The sequence below is a fragment of the Ceratotherium simum genome, chromosome 10 (genome assembly GCF_057802395.1).
Source record: "Ceratotherium simum simum isolate JZ-2026a chromosome 10, ASM5780239v1, whole genome shotgun sequence".
In the NCBI taxonomy this organism is placed as follows: Eukaryota; Metazoa; Chordata; class Mammalia; order Perissodactyla; family Rhinocerotidae; genus Ceratotherium; species Ceratotherium simum.
In genome coordinates this window covers 76,280,495-76,303,151 of record NC_141909.1, presented here as the reverse complement: position 1 = coordinate 76,303,151, position 22,657 = coordinate 76,280,495, and the positions used below count along the sequence as shown (strand labels likewise).

The following is a 22,657-nucleotide window of genomic DNA, read 5'->3' as shown; positions in this document are numbered from 1 at the left end:
CAGTGCAGTTCCCATCACTCACTAACACAGAATCACCTGGGGTGATTAGAAAAATACAAACACCTAGTTCTAGAGATTGTAGGTCGGCTGGGCTGGGACCTAGGCCTAGGTGATTCTAACATGGAACCAGGGTTGAAACCACTTAAGACTAATGCTGCCTTTCAGTTGCTGATAAGTTATCTAACTCTAAATGCAAAATAGATGTTCCATGAACTTATCCTCGGGTTGTAAACTGATACACACTTTCCAGAAGACAATTTGACTTTATATGCTCATAGGCATTTACAAAGACAAAACAAACTTTAAAAAGTGAATCTATACAGTTTCTAGTTTTCCTATTTAAATATTAGATATTCTACAATTTGTAAAATAGAATGGTATATATAGCCCTTAAATGATAAAGTAGAATGTTTCACATGGCAAAATATGCTACAATGGAAAAAGTATATACAGTATGCTTGCATTTTGAAAAACAAATTGGAAGGCTACGGCCATCACCAGGTAGAATTACCAGGTGCTTTTCTTTGGCTTTATGTTTTCCAGATTTTCTACAATTGTATTTTTAGATCAGAAAACAAAAAACACAAGCAGTTACTCATACCTGCTTTTACTTACTATTTTATTTTCTGGCTCTTCTGCATTCTTCCCTTTCTTTATAGTAATTTGAACTTTGTATTTTTTCTCAATCCACTGCTGAATCTGTTTACTCTTTGTGTCCAAATCATGTTTTCCAATGTTTGAAGAAAAAGTTAGTTCCTTTGTCAGGGTCGGTCCTAGTTTGAAACAGTGAGACTTGGTACCAGGACTATTTACTAGTCTACTTATGAGACCTGAACTTCATCACTTACACTTCATAAAATCTTAGGTTAACACAGAGGCCCTAACGGTCTTCTCTGATTTTAGTTTCATAGACCAGTAAACACTTTTTTAAACAAGGGAGACAGACATAAAGGTACCAATTTTTACCCGACAAGAATATTGAAATACGAAATGCTTCCACTTCTTATTACCATCATTTGCTGAAAGAACAACAAAAGAATAGTCCTTTAAAAGGAACAAGTTTAGGGGCCGGCCTGGTGGTGCAGCGGTTAAATGTGCGGGTTCTGCTTCGGGGGCCCGGGGTTCGCTGACTCGGATCCTGGGTGCACACATACTCACAGCTTATCAAGCCATGCTGAGGGGGCATCCCATATAGGAGAGCTACAACTTGATGACTATGACACACAGCTATGTACTGCGGCCTTGGGGAGAAAAAATGGGGAAAAAAAAAAAGAAGGATTGGCAACAGATGTTAGTGCAGGGCCAATCTTCCTCAAAAAAAAAAAAAAAGTTTAGCTTTATGTAAACTTTTTTTTTTTAACTTTTTGTTTATTGCAGTAACATTGGTTTGTAACATTGTATAAATTTCAGGTGTACATCATTATACTTCTATTTCTGCATAGATTACATCATGTTCACCACCCAAATACTGATTACAACCCATCAACACACACATGTGCTGAATTATCCCTTTCACCCTCCTCCCACCCCCCTTCCCCTCTGGTAACCACCAATCCAATCTCTGTCTCTATGTGTTTGTTTATTGTTGTTATTATCTACTACTTAATGAAGGAAATCATACGGTATTTGACCTTCTCCCTCTGACTTATTTCTCTTTGCATAATACCCTCAATGTCCATGTTGTCACAAATGGCTGGATTTCATCGTTTCTTATGGCTGAGTAGTATTCCATTGTGTACATATACCACATCTTCTTTATCCATTCGTCCCTTGATGGGCACTTAGGTTGCTTCCAAGTCTTGGCTATTGTGAATAACACTGCAATGAACACAGGGGTGCATGTATCTTTATGCATTGGTGTTTTCAAGTTCTTTGGATAAATACCCAGCAGTGGAATAGCTGGATCATATGGTAGTTCTATCCTTGATTTTTTGAGGAATCTCCATACTGTTTTCCATAGTGGCTGCACCAGTTTGCACTCCCACCAGCAGTGTATGAGAGTTCCCTTCTCTCCACATCCTCTCCAACACATGTTGTTTCCTGTCTTGTTAATTATAGCCATTCTGATGGGCGTGAGGTGATATCTCATTGTAGTTTTGATTTGCATTTCCCTGATAGTTAATGATTTTGAACATCTTTTCATGTGTCTGTTGGCCATCTGTATATCTTTTTTGGAGAAATGTCTGTTCAGGTCTTTTGCCCATTTTTTAATTGGGTTGGTAGTTTTCTGTTGTTGAGATGCATGAGTTCTTTATATATTTTGGAGATTAAGCCCTTCTCAGATATGTGGTTTGCAAATATCTTCTCCCAATTGTTAGGTTGTCTTTTCATTTTGTTGATGGTTTCCTTTGCTGTGCAGAAACTTTTTAGTTTGATGTAGTCCCATTTGTTTATTTTTTCTATTGTTTCTCTTGCCTGGTAAGACATGGTGCTTGAACATATGTTGCTAAGACCAATGTCGAAGAGCGTACTATGTTTTCTTCTAGAAGTTTCATAGTTTCAGGTCTTACATTCAAGTCTTTAATCCATTTGGAATTAATTTTTGTGTATGGTGTAAGGTAAGGGTCTACTTTCATTTTTTTGCATGTGGCTGTCGAGTTTTCCCAACACCATTTGTTGAAGAGACTTTCTTTTCTCCATTGTATGTTCTTGGCTCCTTTGTCAAAGATTAGCTATCCATAGATGTGTGGGTTTATTTCTGGGCTTTTGATTCTATTCCATTGATCTGTGTGTCTGTTTTTGTGCCAGTACCATGCTGTTTTGGTTACTATAGCTTTGTAGTATATTTTGAAATCAGGGAGTGTGATACCTCCAGCTTTGTTCTTTTATCTCAGGATTCCTTTACCTATTCTAGGTCTTTTGTTGTTCCATTTAAATTTTAGGATACTTTGTTCTATTTCTGTGAAAAATGTTGGAACTTTGATAAGGATTGCATTGAATCTATAGATGGCTTTAGGAAGTATGGACATCTTAACTATGTTAATTCTTCCAATCCAATGGCATAGAATATCTTTCCATTTCTTTGTGTCTTCTTCAATTTCTTTCAGCAATGTTTTATAGTTTTCCGTGTACAGCGCTTTCACCTCTTTGGTTAAGTTTATTCCTAGGTATTTTATTCTTTTTGTTGCAATTATAAATGGGATGGTATTCTTAATTTCTCTTTCTGCTACTTCATTGTTAGTGTATAGAAATGCAACTGATTTTTGTATGTTGATTTTGTATCCTGCAACTTTACCATATTCGTTTATTACTTCTAAAAGTTTTCTGGTGGATTCTTTGGGGTTTTCTATATATAAAATCATGTCATCTGCAAATAGTGACAGTTTCACTTCTTCCTTTCCAATTTGGATCCCTTTTATTTCTTTCTCTTGCCTGATTGCTCTGGCTAGGACTTCCAGTACTATGTTAAATAGGAGTGGTGACAGTGGGCATCCTTGTCTGGTTCCCGTTCTTAGATGGATAGCTTTCAGTTTTTCACCATTGAGTATGATGATAGCTGTGGGTTTCTCATATATGGCCTTTATTATGTTGAGGTACTTTCCTTCTATACCCATTTTATTCAGAGTTTTTATCATAAATGGATGCTGTATCTTGTCAAATGCTTTCTCTGCATCTGTTGAGATGATCATGTGATTTTTATTCTTTCATTTTATTAATGTGCTGTATTATGTTGATTGATTTGCAAATGTTAAACCATCCCTGCATACCTGGAATAAATCCCACTTGATCATGGTGTATAATCTTTTTAACGTATTGTTGTATGCGATTTGCTAGTATTTTGTTGAGGATTTTTGCATCGATGTTCATCAGTGATATTGGCCTATAATTTTATTTTTTTGTGTTGTCCTTGTCTGGTTTTGGTATCAGGGTAATGTCAGCTTCGTAGAATGAGTTAGGGAGCTTCCCCCCCTCCTCAATTTTTTGGAAGAGTTTGAGAAGGATAGCTATTAAGTCTTTTTTGAATGTTTGGTACAATTCACCAGGGAAGCCGTCTGGTCCTGGACTTTTATTTTTGGGGCGGTTTTTGATTACTGTTTTGATCTCCTTACTGGTGATTGGTCTATTCAAATTCTCTACTTCTTCTTGATCCAGTTTTGGAAGGTTGTATGATTCTAAGAATTTATCCATTTCTTCCAGATTGTTGAATTGGTTGGCATATAGCTGTTCACAGTATTCTCTTATAATCTTTTGTATTTCTGAGGTGTCTGTTGTAATTTCTCCTTTCATTTCTGATTTTACTTATTTGTGCCTTCTCTCTTTTTTTCTTGGTGAGTCTAGCTAAAGGTTTGTCAATTTTGTTGATCTTTTCAAAGAAGCAGCTCTTGGTTTTATTAATTTTTTCTATTGTTTTTTTAGTCTCTATTTTACTTATTTCTGCTCTGATTTTTATTATTTCCCTTCTTCTACTGATTTTGGGCTTTGTTTGTTGTTCTTTTTCCAGTTCCTTTAGGTGCATTGTTAGATTGTTTATTTGAGATTTTTCTTGTTTGTTGAGATAGGCCTGTATTGCTATAAACTTCCCTCTTAGAACCGCTTTTGCTGTATCCCATAAATTCTGGCATGTCGTATTTTCATTTTAGTCTCCAGGTATTTTTTGATTTCTTCTTTGATTTCTTCGTTGACCCAGTCGTTGTTCAGTAGCATTTTGTTTAATCTCCATGTATTTGTGGCTTTTCTGATTTTCTTCCTATAGTTGATTTCTAGTTTCATACCATTGTGGTCAGAAAAGATGCTTGGTATTACTTCAATCTTCTTAAATTTATGGAGACTTGTTTTGTGGCCTAATATGTGATCAATCCTGGAGAATGTTCCATGTGCATTTGAAAAGAACGTGTATTCTTCGGTTTTTGGATGGAATGCTCTGTATGCATCTACTAGGTCCATCTGTTCTAGTGTGTCGTTTAAGGCCAATGTTTCCTTATTGATCTTCTCTTTGGATGATCTATCCATTGGTGTAAGTGGAGTGTTAAAGTCCCCTACTATTATTGTGTTAGTCTATTTCTCTTTTTATGTCTGTTAGTAATTGCTTTATATATTTAGGTGCACCTACATTGGGTGCGTAGATATTTACAAGTGTTATATCCTCTTGTTGGATTGTTCCCTTGATCATTATGTAATGCCCTTCTTTGTCTCTTTTTACAGTTTTTGTTTGAAAGTCTATTTTGTCTGATATGAGTACTGCTACCCCAGCTTTCTTTTCATTGCCATTTGCGTGGAGTATCTTTTTCCATCCCTTCACTTTCAGTTTGTGAGTGTCTTTAGGTCTGAAGTGTGTCTCTTGTATGCAGCATATATATGGGTCTTGTTTTTTTATCCATTCAGCCACCCTATGCCTTTTAATTGGAGCATTTAGTCCATTGACGTTTAAAGTAGCTATTGATAAGTATGTACTTACTGCCATTTTTTAACTTTTTTTTTTTTTTCCTCAGTGTTTTAGTAGTCCTTCTCTGTTCCTTACTTCTTCTATACAGAATTGATGGTCACTTTAGTTTGACCTCTGTCTGAAAGCTGTGCTCTTTAACTCCCCTCCTCCCTCCTTTTATGTTTTTGATATCATATCTAACCTCTTTTTTGTGCATTTGTATCCATTACGTTCTAATCGTGGAAATAGATAATTTTTCCTATTTGTGGTCTTCTCTTTTCCCCTTAAATCAGTCCCTTTAACATTTGTTGTAACACTGGTTTCTTGGTGACGAACTCCTTTAATTTTTGCTTATCTGAGAAAATTTTGATCTCTCCTTCCATTTTGAACGATAACCTTGCTGGGTAGAGTATTCTTGGCTGTAAGTTTTTTCCTTTTAGCACTTTAAATATATCATGCCACTCTCTTCTAGCCTGTAAGGTTTCTGCTGAGAAGTCAGCTGATAGCCTTATGGGGTTTCCTTTGTATGTAACTTGACATTCTCTTGCGGCTTTTAGGATTCTCTCTTTATCTTTAATTCTGGACATTTTGATTATGATGTGTCTTGGTGTGGGCCTCTTTGGGTTTATCTTGTTTGGGGCTCTCTGTGCTTCCTGTACCTGGATGTCTGTTTCCTTTCTTAGGTTAGAGAAGTTTTCATCTATTATTTCTTGAAATAGATTCTCTGCCCCTTTGTCTCGCTCTCCTCCTTCCGGGACACCTATAACATGGATGTTAGTGCACTTGATGTTGTCCCAGAGGTCCCTTAGACTGTCCTCTTTTTAATTCTTTTCTCTTTTACCTGTTCACCTTGGCTAATTTCTTCTAGTCTTTCGTCCAGCTCACAGATCCGTTCTTCTGTATCCTCTACTCTGCTTTTGAGTCCCTCCAGTGAATTTTTCATTTCCAGTATTCTATTATTCATTTCTGATTGGTTCTTTTTTATATCTTCCATTTCTTTGTTTACATTCTCACTGAGTTCATCTATTCTTCTCCCCAGATCAGTGAGCATCCTTAACACTCTTTGTTTGAACTCTCTGTCAGGTAGGTTGCTCATTTCTGTTTCACTTAGTTCCTTTTCTGGGGTTTTGTCCTGTTCCCTTACTTGGAATGTATTCCTTTGCCTCCTCATTTTGCCTCTTTCCCTGTGCTTGTGTCTATGTATTAGGTAGGTCAGCTACGTCTCTTGCTCTTGGATAGGTGACCTTATGTAAGTGATGCCTTAGGAGGCCTGCTGTTTGCTTCCCTCAGTTCTCAATGTTCCAGGGGTGACCCCTATGTGGGCTACGTGTGTCCTTCTGTGGTGGCCTGTTTTCTCTCCCTGTAGGCGCCCAGGGAGGCCGAGTTATGCTCCTGGCCAGCTGTTGTAATGCTCAGCTGCTTGTAGTTGTTGTGGGCTCTTCAGTCTCTTTATCTGGTGTGGGGAGCCCCAGCACAGTTGGCTGCAAGTTCTAATACCACATTTGTGTTGCACTATTTCTTTTAAGTGAGTAGGCCCCCAGCATGGCAGGTTATTAGGCTCAGGGCCTTACTATTGCTGTAAGCCTCCAGCATTTAGGTCTCTTGTCAGCTCTCTCAGGATTGCAGCTGGGTGGGGCTGGCCTCAGGCATGGGAGCACCCAATTGTTTCAGGCTTTGGAAGGTGGGGCAAACCCCCTATGTGGGTCTTTGAGAAGCACAAGTCTTCTGCAGCTGACAAGCCCTGCCACCCACAGGTCCACACACACAGTCAACACAGTCCTGCCCTGAGTGCGCGCCCTGACCTCCCCAAGTGGACCCAGTCTCTCCACAGCAGGAGCCCCACACACTCCACCACCGCCCCACACTCTCCACCTGCTCCTTGTGCACGCCCTGCCCCACTGAAGTGGACTCAGTTGCCAGGCTGCAGAGAATCCAGTCACAATCTATGCAGGCCCACACGTTGCCTAAGCGCTTGTTGTTGGGTGGGGCCAGTCTCTAGGGTGGGCTGCCTGCCCTGGCTGAGCTGGATTAAATCGGTGCTCTAGTGGATGGGGCAGACCCTGGGCTAGCAGGCCTCAGGGAGAACTCCAATGGCGTTTGTGTCAGCACGCCCACACCAGGCCACAACAATGGCCGCCGCCAATGTCCCAGTCCCTGGAGAGGTCTCACCTCTCACCGAGATGCACTCAGGGCCTATTAGGTGAGTCTCTTTTCACCAAAGCACTGTGCACCTTTCTTTCTGGTGATTTTAGGTTGTTTTCTGAAACGGGTGAGTTTGCGCATCGGCCCTTTAAAAGCCGGTTTTAATTTCTTTGTGAACCAGCTTTTCTGGGGGTACTCCCCAATGTTTTAGTAGCAGGCAAAGTCAGATATTATGCCACTCGTCTCGATTGTGCTGGATCCACAAAATGCCCACAGCGGGGGTGCTCCCGGCTCAGGGTCCTGCTCCTTCAGGGAGGGCTGCGTACCTATGGGCTGCTCCAGGGCAGCTGTGAGGGACTGCGGCTGGTGAAGGCGGCGTTTTTCCTCTCCAGAAGGGAGTCTCTGCCTCTTCTACCTCAGTTAGGATTGTCCGTTGTTGCAGTAGTTCCTCTTATCCAGTTTTCAGTTCTGTCTCAGGGGTAGTTTTTCCAGGAGTAGTTGTAAATTGGCTGTGTCCACAGGAGGAGGTGAGTTCAGAGTCTGCCTACGCCGCCATCTTGACTCTCATGAGGTTATGTAAACTTAATTGCCCTTATTTTCCTTTCTGATGTGGATCAGCACCTGGAAAGTACTCTGCTCATCTGACTCCTCTTGTGATGCCCTCCTAGCTATGGGGTCATCCAGACTGCGGTAGACAACAGGAGCTTGCTACGTGCTGCATTCACTCACTCTGTCTCTGGAAATCTATCAGCAAGTTATTTTCCAGGGAAGGAACAGACTACTCATTAAAGGCACTGGGACAATTGAGAGTTTTCATGTTGGGGAAAAGTTAGGTCTTGATCCATACAAAAATCTCCCAAGATGGACTGACTGACTAAATATGAAAAAATACAACTTTTAAAACAGAAGAAAGGATACGTTTGTCACCTCAGGATAGGGGGAGGATTTTCTTAAGAGAAAATTGATAATTTCCTATATCAAAAACACTACTGGGTAATAAAAAAGGCAAAAAAGTGAGAAATCTAAATAGGATAAGGTTTTTGCATCATACGAAACAGAGAACCCTACAAATCAGAAATAAAAACCATCGAAGTAGGAAAAAAAGGGAATATGAATAGGCAATTCATGGGAGAAGAAACTCAGTGAAAGGAAATACAAATCAGAACAATAAGATATGGTTTCTTACCTATTAGCACGACAAAAATCAGAGTCTGACAGTACCAAATGGCGTGAGGAGGCAGAGAAAGAAATTTTATACACTGCTAACAATTTTCCCCACGGAATCTCGAGAATACACAAGGAGACACTGACAGATATGTTCATTGTTCATAACAATGAAATACTGGAAACCAGCCCAATGTCCGTGGAAACGGACTAACAAAGCTATGGTATATTCTTATGATGAAATGTCATTTAGTAATTATAAGAAATAGCTATAACTATTATATAAACATAGCTCTGGTAAACAACATTGTGCCATTTATAATTTTTATGCCCAAAATCATCCTAAATACTGTTTATGAATACATCTGTAAGTAACTGGAGTTTAACAACATGGACTGGATCTACACCCTGATCCCTGAGAGTGAGCAGGGGAGGGAGGATGGACCAGGAGAAGGGAACTTCAACTTTTCTGTAATGTTGTATTTTGTTTAAAAAATCTGAAATTATGACAATGTTAACACTTGTTTATTTTGGATGGTGGGTAACAGGTGTTTACTATTATATTTTCTGGATACTTTTTAATTTCCAAAATAATTTTTTCTAAAAAAGAGTTCTTTTATCAACACATCCTTGCTTCCTTACAGCTCCTACCAGTTGGTCCTAGTTCTCTATCAGAACAAAATAATGAATTTAACAGGTTAGCCCTTCAACCGTCTGTGAATACAGCAATGTGGCTTCTCCAGGCTGTTTAACTTTTTTTTCTGTGACATAGTTTGATGTCCTTATCACCCTGGGTGGCCTCTTCTGAATATTTTGTTTGCCAGGCTACATCCTTGTTGTTAAATGTGGTGTCACAAAACTGAGCCACAGATAATGTGTGATTTTCTCAAGACACACAACCTCACTGTGGCAGCTCTGGGACCAGTCTTCTGACCCCTGTCCCAGTGCATTTTCCATAAAACAATCTTTCATAATGATCAGCACTTATTAGGAATCATGAAAAACAAACATCTTCACTTAATATCCAATTCATAGCTTCTATAAGGTTTAAATGACAAGACCTTTGTAAGCTGAATGGCAAAATATGTAAATGAGTGTCACTACCAATATTGTAACAAATACTTGGGCCCGGAGATGCTCTATTAGAGTTTAGAAACTGCTTCCACGTAGTTAACCAAACACCTCCACTTTAGAGATGAAAAAATAAAGGAAGAGGGTAAATGAGTGGCCCAGGACAGGAACAGGAACTTGAATCCATCTCGTCCAAGTCTCGTTTCATTACACCTGTCAGTTACTCCACATTCCCCGGCACAAGGAGACAAAGCTAAGGACCAGGGGAGAAGAGAGCCCATCATTTTCGTGGTGTTTACCTTGTTTTTCCCTCATTTAACGAAGGTTTAAAGGAAGAGATGCTGGACACAGGGTATCAAGGAAAAAAGAAAAAAAGAAGAATGGAAATGAGAGATGAAAAAAAGACATTGGAAACAGAAGTGAAACTGAATTTTCCAGTTTTTCACTTCCCTACTGTCCCAAGGCACCTTGGCAAATGGTAGATTTAACTGTGGATGTGTAGTCCTAAGGGAACACACAGCAAAATACCCACCTGGTGTAGGTCTGGCCTTTTCCCTCTCTCTCAGTCGCATCCGCTCTTCGTGAATCTGGACTCCGGTCATGAGCTGGTACTCTGGAGGCTCTGCACTGGTGTTCCTTTTAACAAGCCTCAGGTCTCGCTCGTCCATGAGTCGAATCACATTTGCTCGGTGCATGTTCCCCAAATCATTGCCCTTCTCATCAAGTACATGAATAATTCGCTCACTAATTTTCCTTCCAACATTACTAAAATCTGTTTCACTCCTTTTTTTCTTTTTTCTTCCATCCTGGGTGTCTTCAACACTACTAAAAGCTTTTGCATGAATCAGGTAGGACAGTCTTGGGGCAGAAGCAATAAGGGACAACTGTGCTGGTGCCGCCTCTTGCACAACGTATTTACCAAAACATCTTCTAATGTAATTATTTTCAGTCTTTACGGTTTGTAATGTTAACCTCTTTAGAAAAAGAGCAGCCATCCTAAAAAGTAGGGAGAAAAGTTGATTAAAACTCAATCATTTATTCCCATGGTCTGATATTATGGTACATGGAGAGCGTGTGTGAGGCTGTAGGGACTATGTCATCTGTGAATGTTATAGATCCGTGCACAGGAAATTTTCACCCGAAACTGAGGATGAAGAGGTTAAAAAATCTTCCCTGGGCTAGAAGAAGAGAACAAAAACTTTGAGATAAGTTTTGCTAACCACAGCTGTGCATATTCAGCATAATCAACTGTTGTTTAAAACTAACCAGGTCTTTCTGTCCCTCCTTAGTATATGACTGAGCTGTCTTTCCCAGGAAGTTAAGGTCCAGACATCAAGATTCAGCCTCACAAGGCCAGACACAGGCTGTAGATGAAAACTAACCAGAAAAGTCCAGACAGTCAAGGGAAAAGAAATCCAGTCTTCCAGGCCAAACACAGGCTGGTGGGAGGGTGCCAACCAGCACAGCCACATGCTCCCCTTCCCCTACCTAAAACCCCAGATAAAAACCACTACCTTTTTACCTTCAAGGAGGTGGATCGGAGTTCTAACTAACTCCTTTCTCCTCATCTGGCTGCCTTTCGATAGTAAACCTCTTTCCTTGCCACAAGCCTCGTGTTTCAGTTTTTTTCTTTATTGGCCCTACCATGCGGCAGATAAACGAACCCGTGTTTGGGTTTGGTAACACACCAATAACATGGACTAGCAAGCAACCACAGTCACACTAACTCATGGTGACTGTCCCCAGTAAAAATTATTGTTAGGATAAACCATATTTGCACAGTGCTTTTGTTTTCCAATTTTTTTCTTCCCCTAATATTATCTCATTTGACTCTACTTCTCATGGATCTTGCAGTGCCAACTCCAAAAGCAAGTATCATCCTAAAGGTTTATTAAGGACAATGCAGTATACAAAATCCTTGGTGATTCATAAACACTAATTCATAAACTTTTAATATCATTAACTGCTAAGAATTTATCGATATATCTGATAGAGCACTACTATGGGAGAGGGGACTCTCCATGAAGGAAGCTGACCCACTGGAAGGACTAGCTGAGACTCGCAGAAAGGAAATACCCTGACAGTACTCAAAGTGCTGACCTCACGGACTATACGGACCACTCACAAGGTGAGGAAGGCATTACCACCAAGTGTGAACTAAGCGGTAGGCACACACCACGATACTGGTTTTACTGCGCGGTTATAATGCTGCACTCGTAAGTGGCACTTTGGCTTTTCAGCTGCTTCTCTACCATAATGTGTCTCTCTCCTTCCATTCACGAGTTAGGTAAAGCTTAGAAGCGCAGGCTGAAGGAGTGACGAGAGGACTCAGTCATCTCCTCCAGGGTTTGCTGAGAAACACTGGCGAACCACGAGCTCAGAGAGGTGTGCCCTGCCGCAGATGAAAGAGGGAAGGACGAGGTGCCTCAAGCAGTGCTTCTCAAACAACAGCCTCAGGGTCACCTGCGTGAAAATCACCAGCAGTGTTGGTTAAAACTGGAAATTCCCTCTTGTCCCTAGCTTTGATCTGACCGGGCTGGACAACCCACTGACCCTGCCCATAACCACCCCTCATGCCCCCTGTTGACAAATGATGTGAAGGAAAAAAAGGCACAGTAAACTGAATAGAAAGTGACAGAATGTGTATATTCTCACATCCCTCCTTACCTAGCTTATTAATACCCAAATTTATTGCTCTGGCTCCAACCTCTCCTCTGAGCTGCAAACTTGTAGAGTTAATTGGCTACCCAACCTCTTGTCTTGACATGAGCACAGCCATGTTTGACTGCTCCACTGACCTACAGCCACCAGCACAAAAAGAAATATAAAAGCTGCTTTCTGCTTGGTGAGAACTGGCCCTTCTCCCACGGAGAGAGTTGCAAGTTGTAACATTTCAAGGCTCTTGGAGCGTGGTAGCACGGGATGGACTGGCCATCTGTGCCGGGCTGAGACGATAACCAAAGAGAACAATGCACGTACACAACTACTGGGCTGGGACGTTAGCCAAGGGGCTCAGTGCACGTACGCCACTGATAACCATTGGTGCATGGGAACACTAGATGCTTGCTCTGCAAACTCTGTAACTGCTTATATAAACTGCTGGAGACTGAGACCCGGTGAGAGTTCCACCTGTGGAAGGGACGCCTTGCCCAGGACGTGTGATCCTTGCCCAGCCGTGTCGATTGACAGGACTCTCCCGGCAGTGGGGCGTGGATGTTGTGAGTAATTGATTTACTGTGAAGTAACTGATTTGACGTGTTCTCTTTTCGGTCAACCTGGTGTTTCTCTTTCCGGTTGATTTGTGTCATTTCCCTTCAGTTGATCTGGTGTTTCCCTTTCCGATTGATCTGATGTTTTTCCCTCTTATTATATGACCTATTCGGATCTGCTGCTATCTCAGCCGGTGTGGATGTTTTCCCTTTCCAGTCGAGCTGGTGTTTTTTCCCTCTTATTATTTGACCTATTCGGATCTGTTTGCAGACTATCGCCTTTACTATCTATATAATAAAATATACCTTCGGTCCATTTGTTTGGAGTGGAAAGTTTCTTTTACGTCTCTGATCGAATCCCCGAACCTCTCATAACACCTCTCCACTTAGATATCTGATAGTCACTCAAAGGCTGACATGGCCAAGACTGAATTCCCAACCTTCCACCCTATACTTGCTCCTCCCTCAGTCTTCCCTGTCTCATATAATGACATCTTTCCAGGTGCTCAGGCCAAAAATAGCAAAGTTCTCCTTGACTCTTCTTCTTCTCTTAGCAGTTTATCGGCAGATCCTATTGTTCAACCTCTAAAAATATCCAGGATCCAACCACTTCTCACCTTTTCCATTGCTATCACCCTGCTCCAAAAATGCCATCCTCTCTCACCTGGACTACAGTAATAGCCTCCTGACTGCTCTCCCAGCTTCTGGCCTTGCCCCCCTCTAACTTATTACCCACAAAGCACACAGTGATCCTTTTAAAATGTATAAGTCAGATCACGCCCCTCCTCTGTTGACAAGCCCCCACTGGCTCCCATCTCACTCAGGGTAGAAGCCAAGCCCAGGCAAGCACCTACAGGGCCCTCTGTGACCCGCCCCCCACCCCCAACCTCTGCCCACAGCATCTTCCCCACTTCCTCAGGCTCACTCTGTCCCAACCTCACTGGCCTCCTTCCTGTTCCTTATAGACACTGAGAACACCCCTCCTCTGGGTCCTTGCACCCAGAAGTTCCCTTCCCTCAGACAGCTGCACAGTTCATTTACTTCAGGTCTCTGCTCAAACATGACCACTCAGCAAGGCCTTCCCTGCCCACTCTTTATAAAACAGCACACCCCATCACTTTCAAACCCATTACCTCGCCTTTTAAAAAACACCACTGCCTGACATATTATATATTTATTTACACAGGTTCACAATCTGTACTCACTAGAATGTAAGCTTTGTGAGAAAATGTAGCTGTCCATTTTGTTCACTGCTGTGTTCCAAACACGAGAGCCGAGAGCCTGGCTCAGTATGTACATGTAGAATGAGTGAACGAGCCAAAGGAAACAGCCAGGAAGGACAACAGTGTCCACTGGCATTTAACCTCTGGGTCTATCAGATGCAGAGATGTATTCATTCCCCACCAATACACACAATGCTGGAGAACCACACTCTCCACATATCTAGCTGGCATTTCAAATGTCCACCAACCTCAGTGAGATCTATGGCCAGATGTTTCATTCACAGTGAATGAGATGAATCAATTTTAGTCATTCATTGGCTGGGGACTCCAGCTGCAGATGTTGTAAAGGCTCTAAGGTGGGAATGAACTACACTTTTTTCTTTTGTTTCTTTTTGTTTTTTGTGAGGAATATCAGCCCTGAGCTAACATCTGCCAATCCTCCTCTTTTTGCTGAGGAAGACTGGCCCAGGGCTAACATCCGTGCCCATCTTCCTCCACTTTATATGGGACACCGGCACAGCATGGCTTGACAAGCGGTGCATCGGGTGCGCGCCCAGGATCCGAACCGGCGAACCCCGGGCCGCCGCAGCGGAGCGCGAGCACTTAACCGCTTGTGCCACCAGGCCGGCCCCTGAACTACACTTTATAAACAGCTGAGATACTTACCGTTCAATAAAAAACAGTCAGGTATTTGTTGGTGGAAGAAGCCTCCAAACCAAAAAAAGCAGAAAAGTCTGAAGAGACCAGAGAAAACCTTTTTCCATGTATCATGGGAAAAACAGTAGCAGCATCAAGTCTCAAATTTCACTGAGTTAGGACGAAACTAGCAGTTATGGACGAAAGCTAATGTGCCCTGTGTAAAGAATTATTAACACGTTAAAATGAAAAATATTATTCAAAATGTAGGATTTTTTTAAAAAGAAGTAAGCAAATAAACAAACTAGGCATAGGAAACAAATGAAAAGAAATTTATGAAAACCCTGCTTATTTGAGGTTGAAGATACAAGTGATTTTTTTTCCTATTCTTCCCAATTATTGTTATTTCACAAATTTTTTGTAAGGAGGAAGTATTTTTTTTTAAATTTTTTTGTGAGGAAGATTAGTCCTGAGCTAACGTCTGTCACCAATCCTCCTCTTTTTGCTGAGAAAGACTGGCCCTGGGCTAACCTCCGTGTCCATCTTCCTCCACTCTATATGGGACGCCGCCACAGCATGACTTGACAAGTGGTGCATATGTCCACACCCAGGATCTGAACCCCGGGCTGCCACAGCAGAGCATGTACTTAATTGCTACGCCACCGGGCCGGCCCCAAGGAGGAAGTATTTTTTATACTCATAAAAAAATTGTATTTATTTACAAAATAAAAACTATTTCAGAAAAATGATGTAGAATTTTTTAAAGCTTTAAAAACACTTTCCAAGAAGAGGAAAAGGTAAAGAGTAGAAAAATACTGCAACTATGTTTTTTAAAAAAGTTCTTTACCATTATTCAGATTTTAAAAGCTTTAAATTTTCTTGACTTACATAGCAGTTAAGCTTCAATAGAAGCTAAATTTTGGCTTTAAATCAACAAAGTTGAAGATATATACGTTTCTTCAAAATAAGCATTTCTTGGAAAAAAATATAAACACAAAGTTAAGAAAAAACCCGAGATAATTAAATTTAAATTGCAAATAACACAAATTCAAACAATTAAAAAACTTTTTATTAGGCAGACTTTTCAAACATGTACAGAAAGACTCGTGTGATAAAGCCTCAGCACCCATCACTCAGCTTCCTCACTAACGGCACGTGACCTAACTGGTTTCATCTCCACCCCTAGACTACCGTCCTCCCCCACCATCCACGAACCATTTCAAAGCAATCCGATCCCACCAACAAACACTTCTGAATGTCATCTCTAAGAGGTAAGGTCTCTTTTATCTTTTTAATAACCACAATAACATTATCCCAACTAATAACCATTTCTTTATAGCATCAAATATCCAGTTTTCAGATTTCCCTGACAGTATTACAATTGTGTTTGTTGACATGTAAATGTGATAATTTAAACATTAATGAATAATGACTGAAATTCATTTCAATACTCTGAATATGCAAAAATCTATAAAAAAGAAAGATCATTTGCCTGTATGTGACTACTACCCTGACTCCTTACCGTGAAAATGGGTAATTAAACAAAAAGAACTAAGCACTTATCCTACCTTTTTAGGAAGAACTGTAATCAACCCCAGATGATGAAGAAAAGCCCTTCTTTAGAGGAGAATGCTTGCTAATAAATGGAGAAGAAAAGTAAAAGCAATTTAAAAATCACCATTTTGCTACCTCCAATCACATCACTGGTTCAGGCAAGGATGGATGCAAACGTCATTAGGCAAAAAGCTGATGGGGAAACAAGGAATTCATGTGGTGTAAACAGAGACCCAAGGATCACTTCCAAACTGAAACAGGAGAAACACACTCCAGCTGTCACTCTCGTAACCGGAGGTCAGGCTCAGCCTCCCGACAGGACAACCTGACACCCTAGCACAGCCTCCTCCTGGGCTGTGGCACATGTCCGGCGCCTTCTGTGAAGCAGTCCTGCCAAAAAGGCTTAACCTGAACCTGCTCCAGCCTCTAGACCTAGCTTCCAGTGTCCAACGAACACAAGGGCCAGACTCAGAAAAGAACAAATCAGATGACACCCCAAGGAAACAATCTGACAAACACAGACTGTGGGATGTGACAACTGGCTTGGTGTCTTAAAAGAGTCAGTGTCACTGGGAACAAAAAGGGAGGGGGCAGAGGCTATTCTTGAATAAAAAGACTAAGGAGGGCCGGCCCCATGGCTTAGCGGTTAAGTGCGCGCGCTCCGCTGCTGGCCACCCGGGTTCCGATCTCGGCGCGCCCCGACGCACCGCTTGTCCGGCCATGCTGAGGCCGTGTCCCCACATACAGCAACTAGAAGCATGTGCAACTATGACATACAACTATCTACTGGGGCTTTGAGGGGGGGAAAAAAAAAAAGGAGGAAGACTGGCAATAGATGTTAGCTCAGAGCTGGTCTTCCTCAGCAAAAAGAGGAGGATTAGCATGGATGTTAGCTCAGGGCTGACCTTCCTCACACACACACATACACAAAAAAAAGACTAAGGAGCCATAGTTGTAAAATACAATATTGTTTGAAAAAAGCTTTTAAAAAAACATGTTGGGATAAAGGGGGATATCTGAATATGGACTAGATTCATAAAGGATTAGATACTATCAGAGAAGTGTGGTTGAGTTTCTTAGGCGCAAAAATGGCATTCTCAGGAAAGGAATGCTAAAATATCGAGGGGAGGGTGTCATGACATTTGCCACTTACTTTGAAATGGCTTGGCAGAAAATATAAATGCAGTTATGGCAACATTTGTTGAATCTAGGTATATGGGTGGTTAGTTATTAGTCTTTCAACTTTTCTGTATATTTAAATTTTTTTAATAATTAAAAAGTTTTTTAAAAAAGAATCAACATCATACAGGGAGGAAAAAGTCTGTATAAGTTATATATTTCACCATAATTTAGTAAATTGGCATTCTGGCTTTATACATCTCTAAAAAATATTCTCTTCATTAGTTTCAAGCCTACGTCTAAGTGAAGCTTATGTCTAAGGAAGTTTACAAATTTAAAATTCTGATTTTTTTGTAATGCAAATCGCTTTTATTTCTCCATCTAGTTTTCATCACACTGAAGTCTAAAAGTGTCACACCATCATAAATGGTGATGGTTTCGGTTTGAAGCAGAACTTGTACAATTTTTCGCTAACAGTTAAAAGTTAACATGTCTATTTTTTTTTTTTATAATTTTATTTTTTTTCCCCCCAAAGCCCCAGTAGATAGTTGTATGTCATAGCTGCACATCCTTCTAGTTGCTGTACGTGGGACGCGGCCCCAGCACGGCCGGAGAAGCGGTGCGTCGGTGCGCACCTGGGATCCGAACCCGGGCTGCCAGCAGCGGAGCGTGAGCACATAACCGCTAAGCCACGGGGCCGGCCCCTAACACGCCTACTTTATAGTAGTGGTTCTCAGAAACCAGAGGCCTAGCAGCACCACCTGGGGATGCTTTTTCAAAACAAGAGCCATTTCTTTGCCCATCTCCTGATAAGAACCACTGAGTCAGGACTCCCCAAAAAAGATGACATAAGAAAATGAGTAAGAAAACATTATAATGTAAGTGGTTTCAAGCTAGGGTATCTGGTATTACCTTTAGCCTTTCAAGGCTGATGCAAAATAGGAAGCCATGTTCTCTGATAAAACTTCTCTGATGAAATGTCTTTGATACCTCTGTCAAATAAATAGGCTGAATGCACCAGTAGTCTAAATCAAAATCAAAATGCTTACGTTCTTATGAAAATATTATACATTTAATCACTCTCACTCCCAAAACTATCCTTTCTGAGACATCCGAAAATATTTTAAAAGCCAATTATCTTAAAGTCAGTTACTTATAATGCATAATTTTATAGTAGGAGATATCCATTTCTGATGTGACGATTATTCAGACCTTATCGAAATCATGCTATGCAGCATGAGTCTGCATCTATTAGCAGGTTTTTTTTTTTTTTGTGAGGAAGATCAGCCCTGAGCTAACATCCATGCTAATCCTCCTCTTTTATTTTGCTGAGGAAGACCGGCTCTGAGCTAACATCTATTGCCAATCCTCCTCCTTTTTTTTTTTCCCCAAAGCCCCAGTAGATAGTTGTATGTCACAGTTGCACATCCTTCTAGTTGCTGTATGTGGGACACTGCCTCAGCATGGCCGGAGAAGCAGTGCGACGGTGCGCACCCGGGATCCGAACCCGGGCCACCAGTAGCGAAGCGCGCGCACTTAACCGCTCAGCTGCAGGGCCGGCCCCTCTATTAGCAGTTTTAAACTCAGCAGGCAACTCCACATTCTAGAAAGAAACACATAATTTCTTTGTTGTTGTTCTTTATTTACTCGAGATTGGATCACTGAAAAACTCCATATTCTCCAAGCACTGGAGGAGAAACTGAGAAATGTCCCCAAAGCCCCTTTCCTCCTCTGTGCTGTATCCTCTTTTAGCATTTCCTGCTACTTTCAGTCCTCATTCCTCTTCTTGGACCTCTTTGGTATCATCACTCACTTTCCTAGGATAATGTAAGAAAAAATGTCAATTGCATTATTCCAATGCACACAACACAGAGTAATTTTAATGTTTGATCTACATATTCCATAAAAAATTGAAATGATTTAAATATTAAGCCATAAAGTGGGGAATTAGGAAACAAACATGTGGCTACTTCCACATGCTGTGTATTTCAGGTGAGCTTAGAGCTGAGTTTTTTATATTTTCATGTTAGTCTTCAGTTGTCTAAAATGAACAATATTCTTTGCGGACTATTTTCCCCAACTTTTATTATGAAAACGTTTAAATATACAGAAAAGTTGAAAAATTATGTAGAGTGAACAGCCCAATACCCATTCACCTAGACTCTACATGTTGCTATCCTTGCTTCATCTACCCATCTATTTTTCTTTCCATCCATTTTATTTATGTTTTGATACGTTTCAAAGTAAGCTGCAGATATTGGTACACTTCATCCTCAAATACTTCAGCACGCATATCATTAACTAGAGTTCAGTATTGGTCTACCATTCTTTTCACTTTCTTTTGAGGCAAAATTTACACACAATGAAATGTACAAATCTCAAGCATATCATTTGATTGATTAGTTTTGACAAGTACAAATGCCTCTGTAACCAAAACTCCTATCAACCTGTAGAATATTACCATCACCCCAGGAAGTTCCCTCATGCCTCTTCCAAGTCAATCTCCATCCCCATCCAGAGGCAATGACTGTTTTGATCTTTTCCCATCGCACTGTGTCCTAAGAGTTCATATAAACGGACTCAAACAGTATGTACTCTTTGTTAGAAGGCATCTCAGCATGTTTTTGAGATTCATCCATGTTGCTGTATGTAGCAATAGTTTGCTCCTTTTTATTTCTGAGAATTGTCCCAGTATATGAGTATCTCACAATTTTTAAATCCAGTTTCCTGCTGATGAACACTTACGCTATTCTTAGTTTTTCGCTATTATAAATAAAGCGGCTGTGAACATTCTCATAGTAAAAAAAAGGGACCAAATGATTCCTGCTCCAAAGGACAGCTGCATCCCCTTATGGTACACTATTCTGCATTACCTCTTCAGGAGGTACTGATAATCTATTTGTAAGGAAACTTCCCGGAACATGGTTTAAGTATGTGGTTATGAGGGAGTCCTGTCCTGTAAGAAATTAAATTGCTTGCATGCATTTTGAAACTATGTAGACTGAAAAGATGAAAATAACTTCTCTTATTTGTTCACTCACTGCCTTTCTCATATGGCTGATATTCACCAGCTCGTATTGATATCTAGTTTTTCCTGGGAGGCTGGATCAAAGTTACATAGATTCTAGTGTATTAAATATTTGTGAAATTAATTTTGCCAAATCCTATGACTTTAAGAATCCTTTCCCACACTTTCCAAAGGAGTTGCACAAAGTCCTTACTTCTGCCTGCAGACCTGCAAACTGTCCCATCCACCACATTCTACATAGGGTTGTGCAGTCTTAATCCCATAGGACTGCACCGTGGTCCTGAAGCCTTCGTGATGCTCTTCCTCGGCTCTGGTTTTGCTTTTCCACAAGGAGCACAAAGTACTCTCCATACCGAAGTTGGCTCGTTAAGAAACAGAACACTGATTTACAACAGTGGAAACAGCCAACATACATCTTTGGCCAATTACTTAACCACATTTCCTTAGCTTTAAAATTTTTAATTTATTTTACTTTTTAGTTATTTTACTGAAATAACTTAAAAATCATCCAGAAAATATTTTTTAAAAAGCTTTTAAATCCAGAGCTAAAGACTCAATATGAAAATTTGGACTTCTTCCTGTACATTAATCTTCTAAATGGTCATCTACCCTGCCAGAACTCCCTATCTCAGTGACCAGCATCACGGTCCATCCAGACCACTGTAGTCTTTTCTGCTTCTGCTCTCCCTCACTCTCACAGCTAATTCAACACCAGGTCTCATCAATTTTATTTCCTAATACCACTCCAATCTATCCACTTCTCTCCATATCCACTGCCACCACCCTAGTATAAGACATCTTCATATCGTTTGGCTTCCCATTAGTCTCCTGACTAGGCTCCTACACCACACTGGAATTCTGTAATCAATTCCCCCCTCTGCACTGCTGTCTCCACACTCAGTGCCCTCCCCACCTTAAACTGCCCTGCGATTAAAGACCAACTTCTTTCATGAGGCCACAAGACCGTTCCCACCTCTCCAGCCTCGTTCTATACCAAACTTCCTTCCTGCCTAAGCCACACTAGCCTTTCAGATTCTTGAAATGCTCTTCCCCTCGGTTTAGGGAACACCATATCATTGCCTAGCGCTCTCTCTCTCAGGGAATTCTTCTGATTACCTCCCAAACTAAGCCGATCTCCCCCTACTCCCGCCCCCCACCCCCACATGTCAACATTACATGTTGAGCTCAGCATTAAATGCTTCCATAGTATAGTTTCTCTTTCCTTTACGGCACAATTATAATTTTGTGATTACTTTATGACTATTTCTCCCTCACTAGACGATAATTTCTCTGAAGGAACGAATCTGATTTATCCTTTACTGTACTGTGCCTGGCACAATAAATAGTAGTCAATTTATTGGAGCCAGAACCGCCTCCACTCTATGTACTTTCTTAGATTGAGGCCATTCATAACATGTACTCGGAACTGCGGCTTTTCAGCGAGAAAACGTCTTTCTTTCTTTCAGGAGTCTTATACATACATATACATATGGAGCCTACCAAACGACAAATGGGAAAAAAAGAAAATCCCACATCCACTCGCGACCTTCCTCACCAAGGCCTCCTCCGGAGGCTGCAGAGGGAAAGAGTTCGGCCGGTCTTGCCCGCTCCGGCGCAGAAACCAGGTACCCGGGCGCAGGGAGCGCTGCGAGCCGAGCGCCCCGGTCACGTGCATCAGCGGCGGCCACGCCCACCCCGGAAGGGGGCCGACGGCGCGCCTCAGCCTGAGAAGGGGCCCAGGGACGTAGGGCGTGCGTGCGCGCGCCGGGATGGCGGGGCGGAAGGTCCCGGGGACGCAGAGACCGGCGCCGGGTCTTGTCTTGCGGCCGCGGGCTACCTAGACTAGCGGCTAGGGCCCGAAGACAGCCTTAGAACCTGGCCGAATCCCCGACCCCACGGCAGGGCCTGCGGAGCCTCTCTGCGCTCCGCCCAGCGGCATGGGTGGCACTGACCTTCCAGGGACACGGCCGAGCGCAATGTCGTTTCCTCCACAGGCAGGCCCCTAAGACCACGTCCTCCCGCCGCAGGTCCCCTTCCCCGCTCAGCGCCCCTCGCCTGTACCTTTACCAGTACCGGGGCTGACGATTAACAACGTCTGGCAGAAGGAGCCGGTAATCGGGCTCCGCCGTGAGACCTCTTCGTTTTCCGT

General features: G+C 41.7%; 1 protein-coding gene across 13 annotated transcripts in view; it reads right to left on the bottom strand.

The window, feature by feature from the left end:
- Positions 1-22,657, bottom strand: part of MTIF3 (mitochondrial translational initiation factor 3) — a 23,256-nt gene extending 599 nt beyond the window's left edge. The window contains exons 1-7 of one of the 13 annotated variants that reach the window (XM_087436260.1): positions 22,461-22,650; positions 19,128-19,297; positions 18,393-18,472; positions 16,376-16,443; positions 14,838-15,024; positions 10,272-10,735; positions 616-773 (exon numbers count right to left, since the gene is read on the bottom strand). In XM_087436260.1, the coding sequence (XP_087292386.1) occupies positions 616-773; positions 10,272-10,734 (621 nt within the window). In that variant the 5' untranslated portion in view covers position 10,735; positions 14,838-15,024; positions 16,376-16,443; ... (1 more) ...; positions 19,128-19,297; positions 22,461-22,650. The other 12 variants (XM_087436266.1, XM_087436263.1, XM_087436264.1 and 9 more) reach the window with 12 other exon arrangements.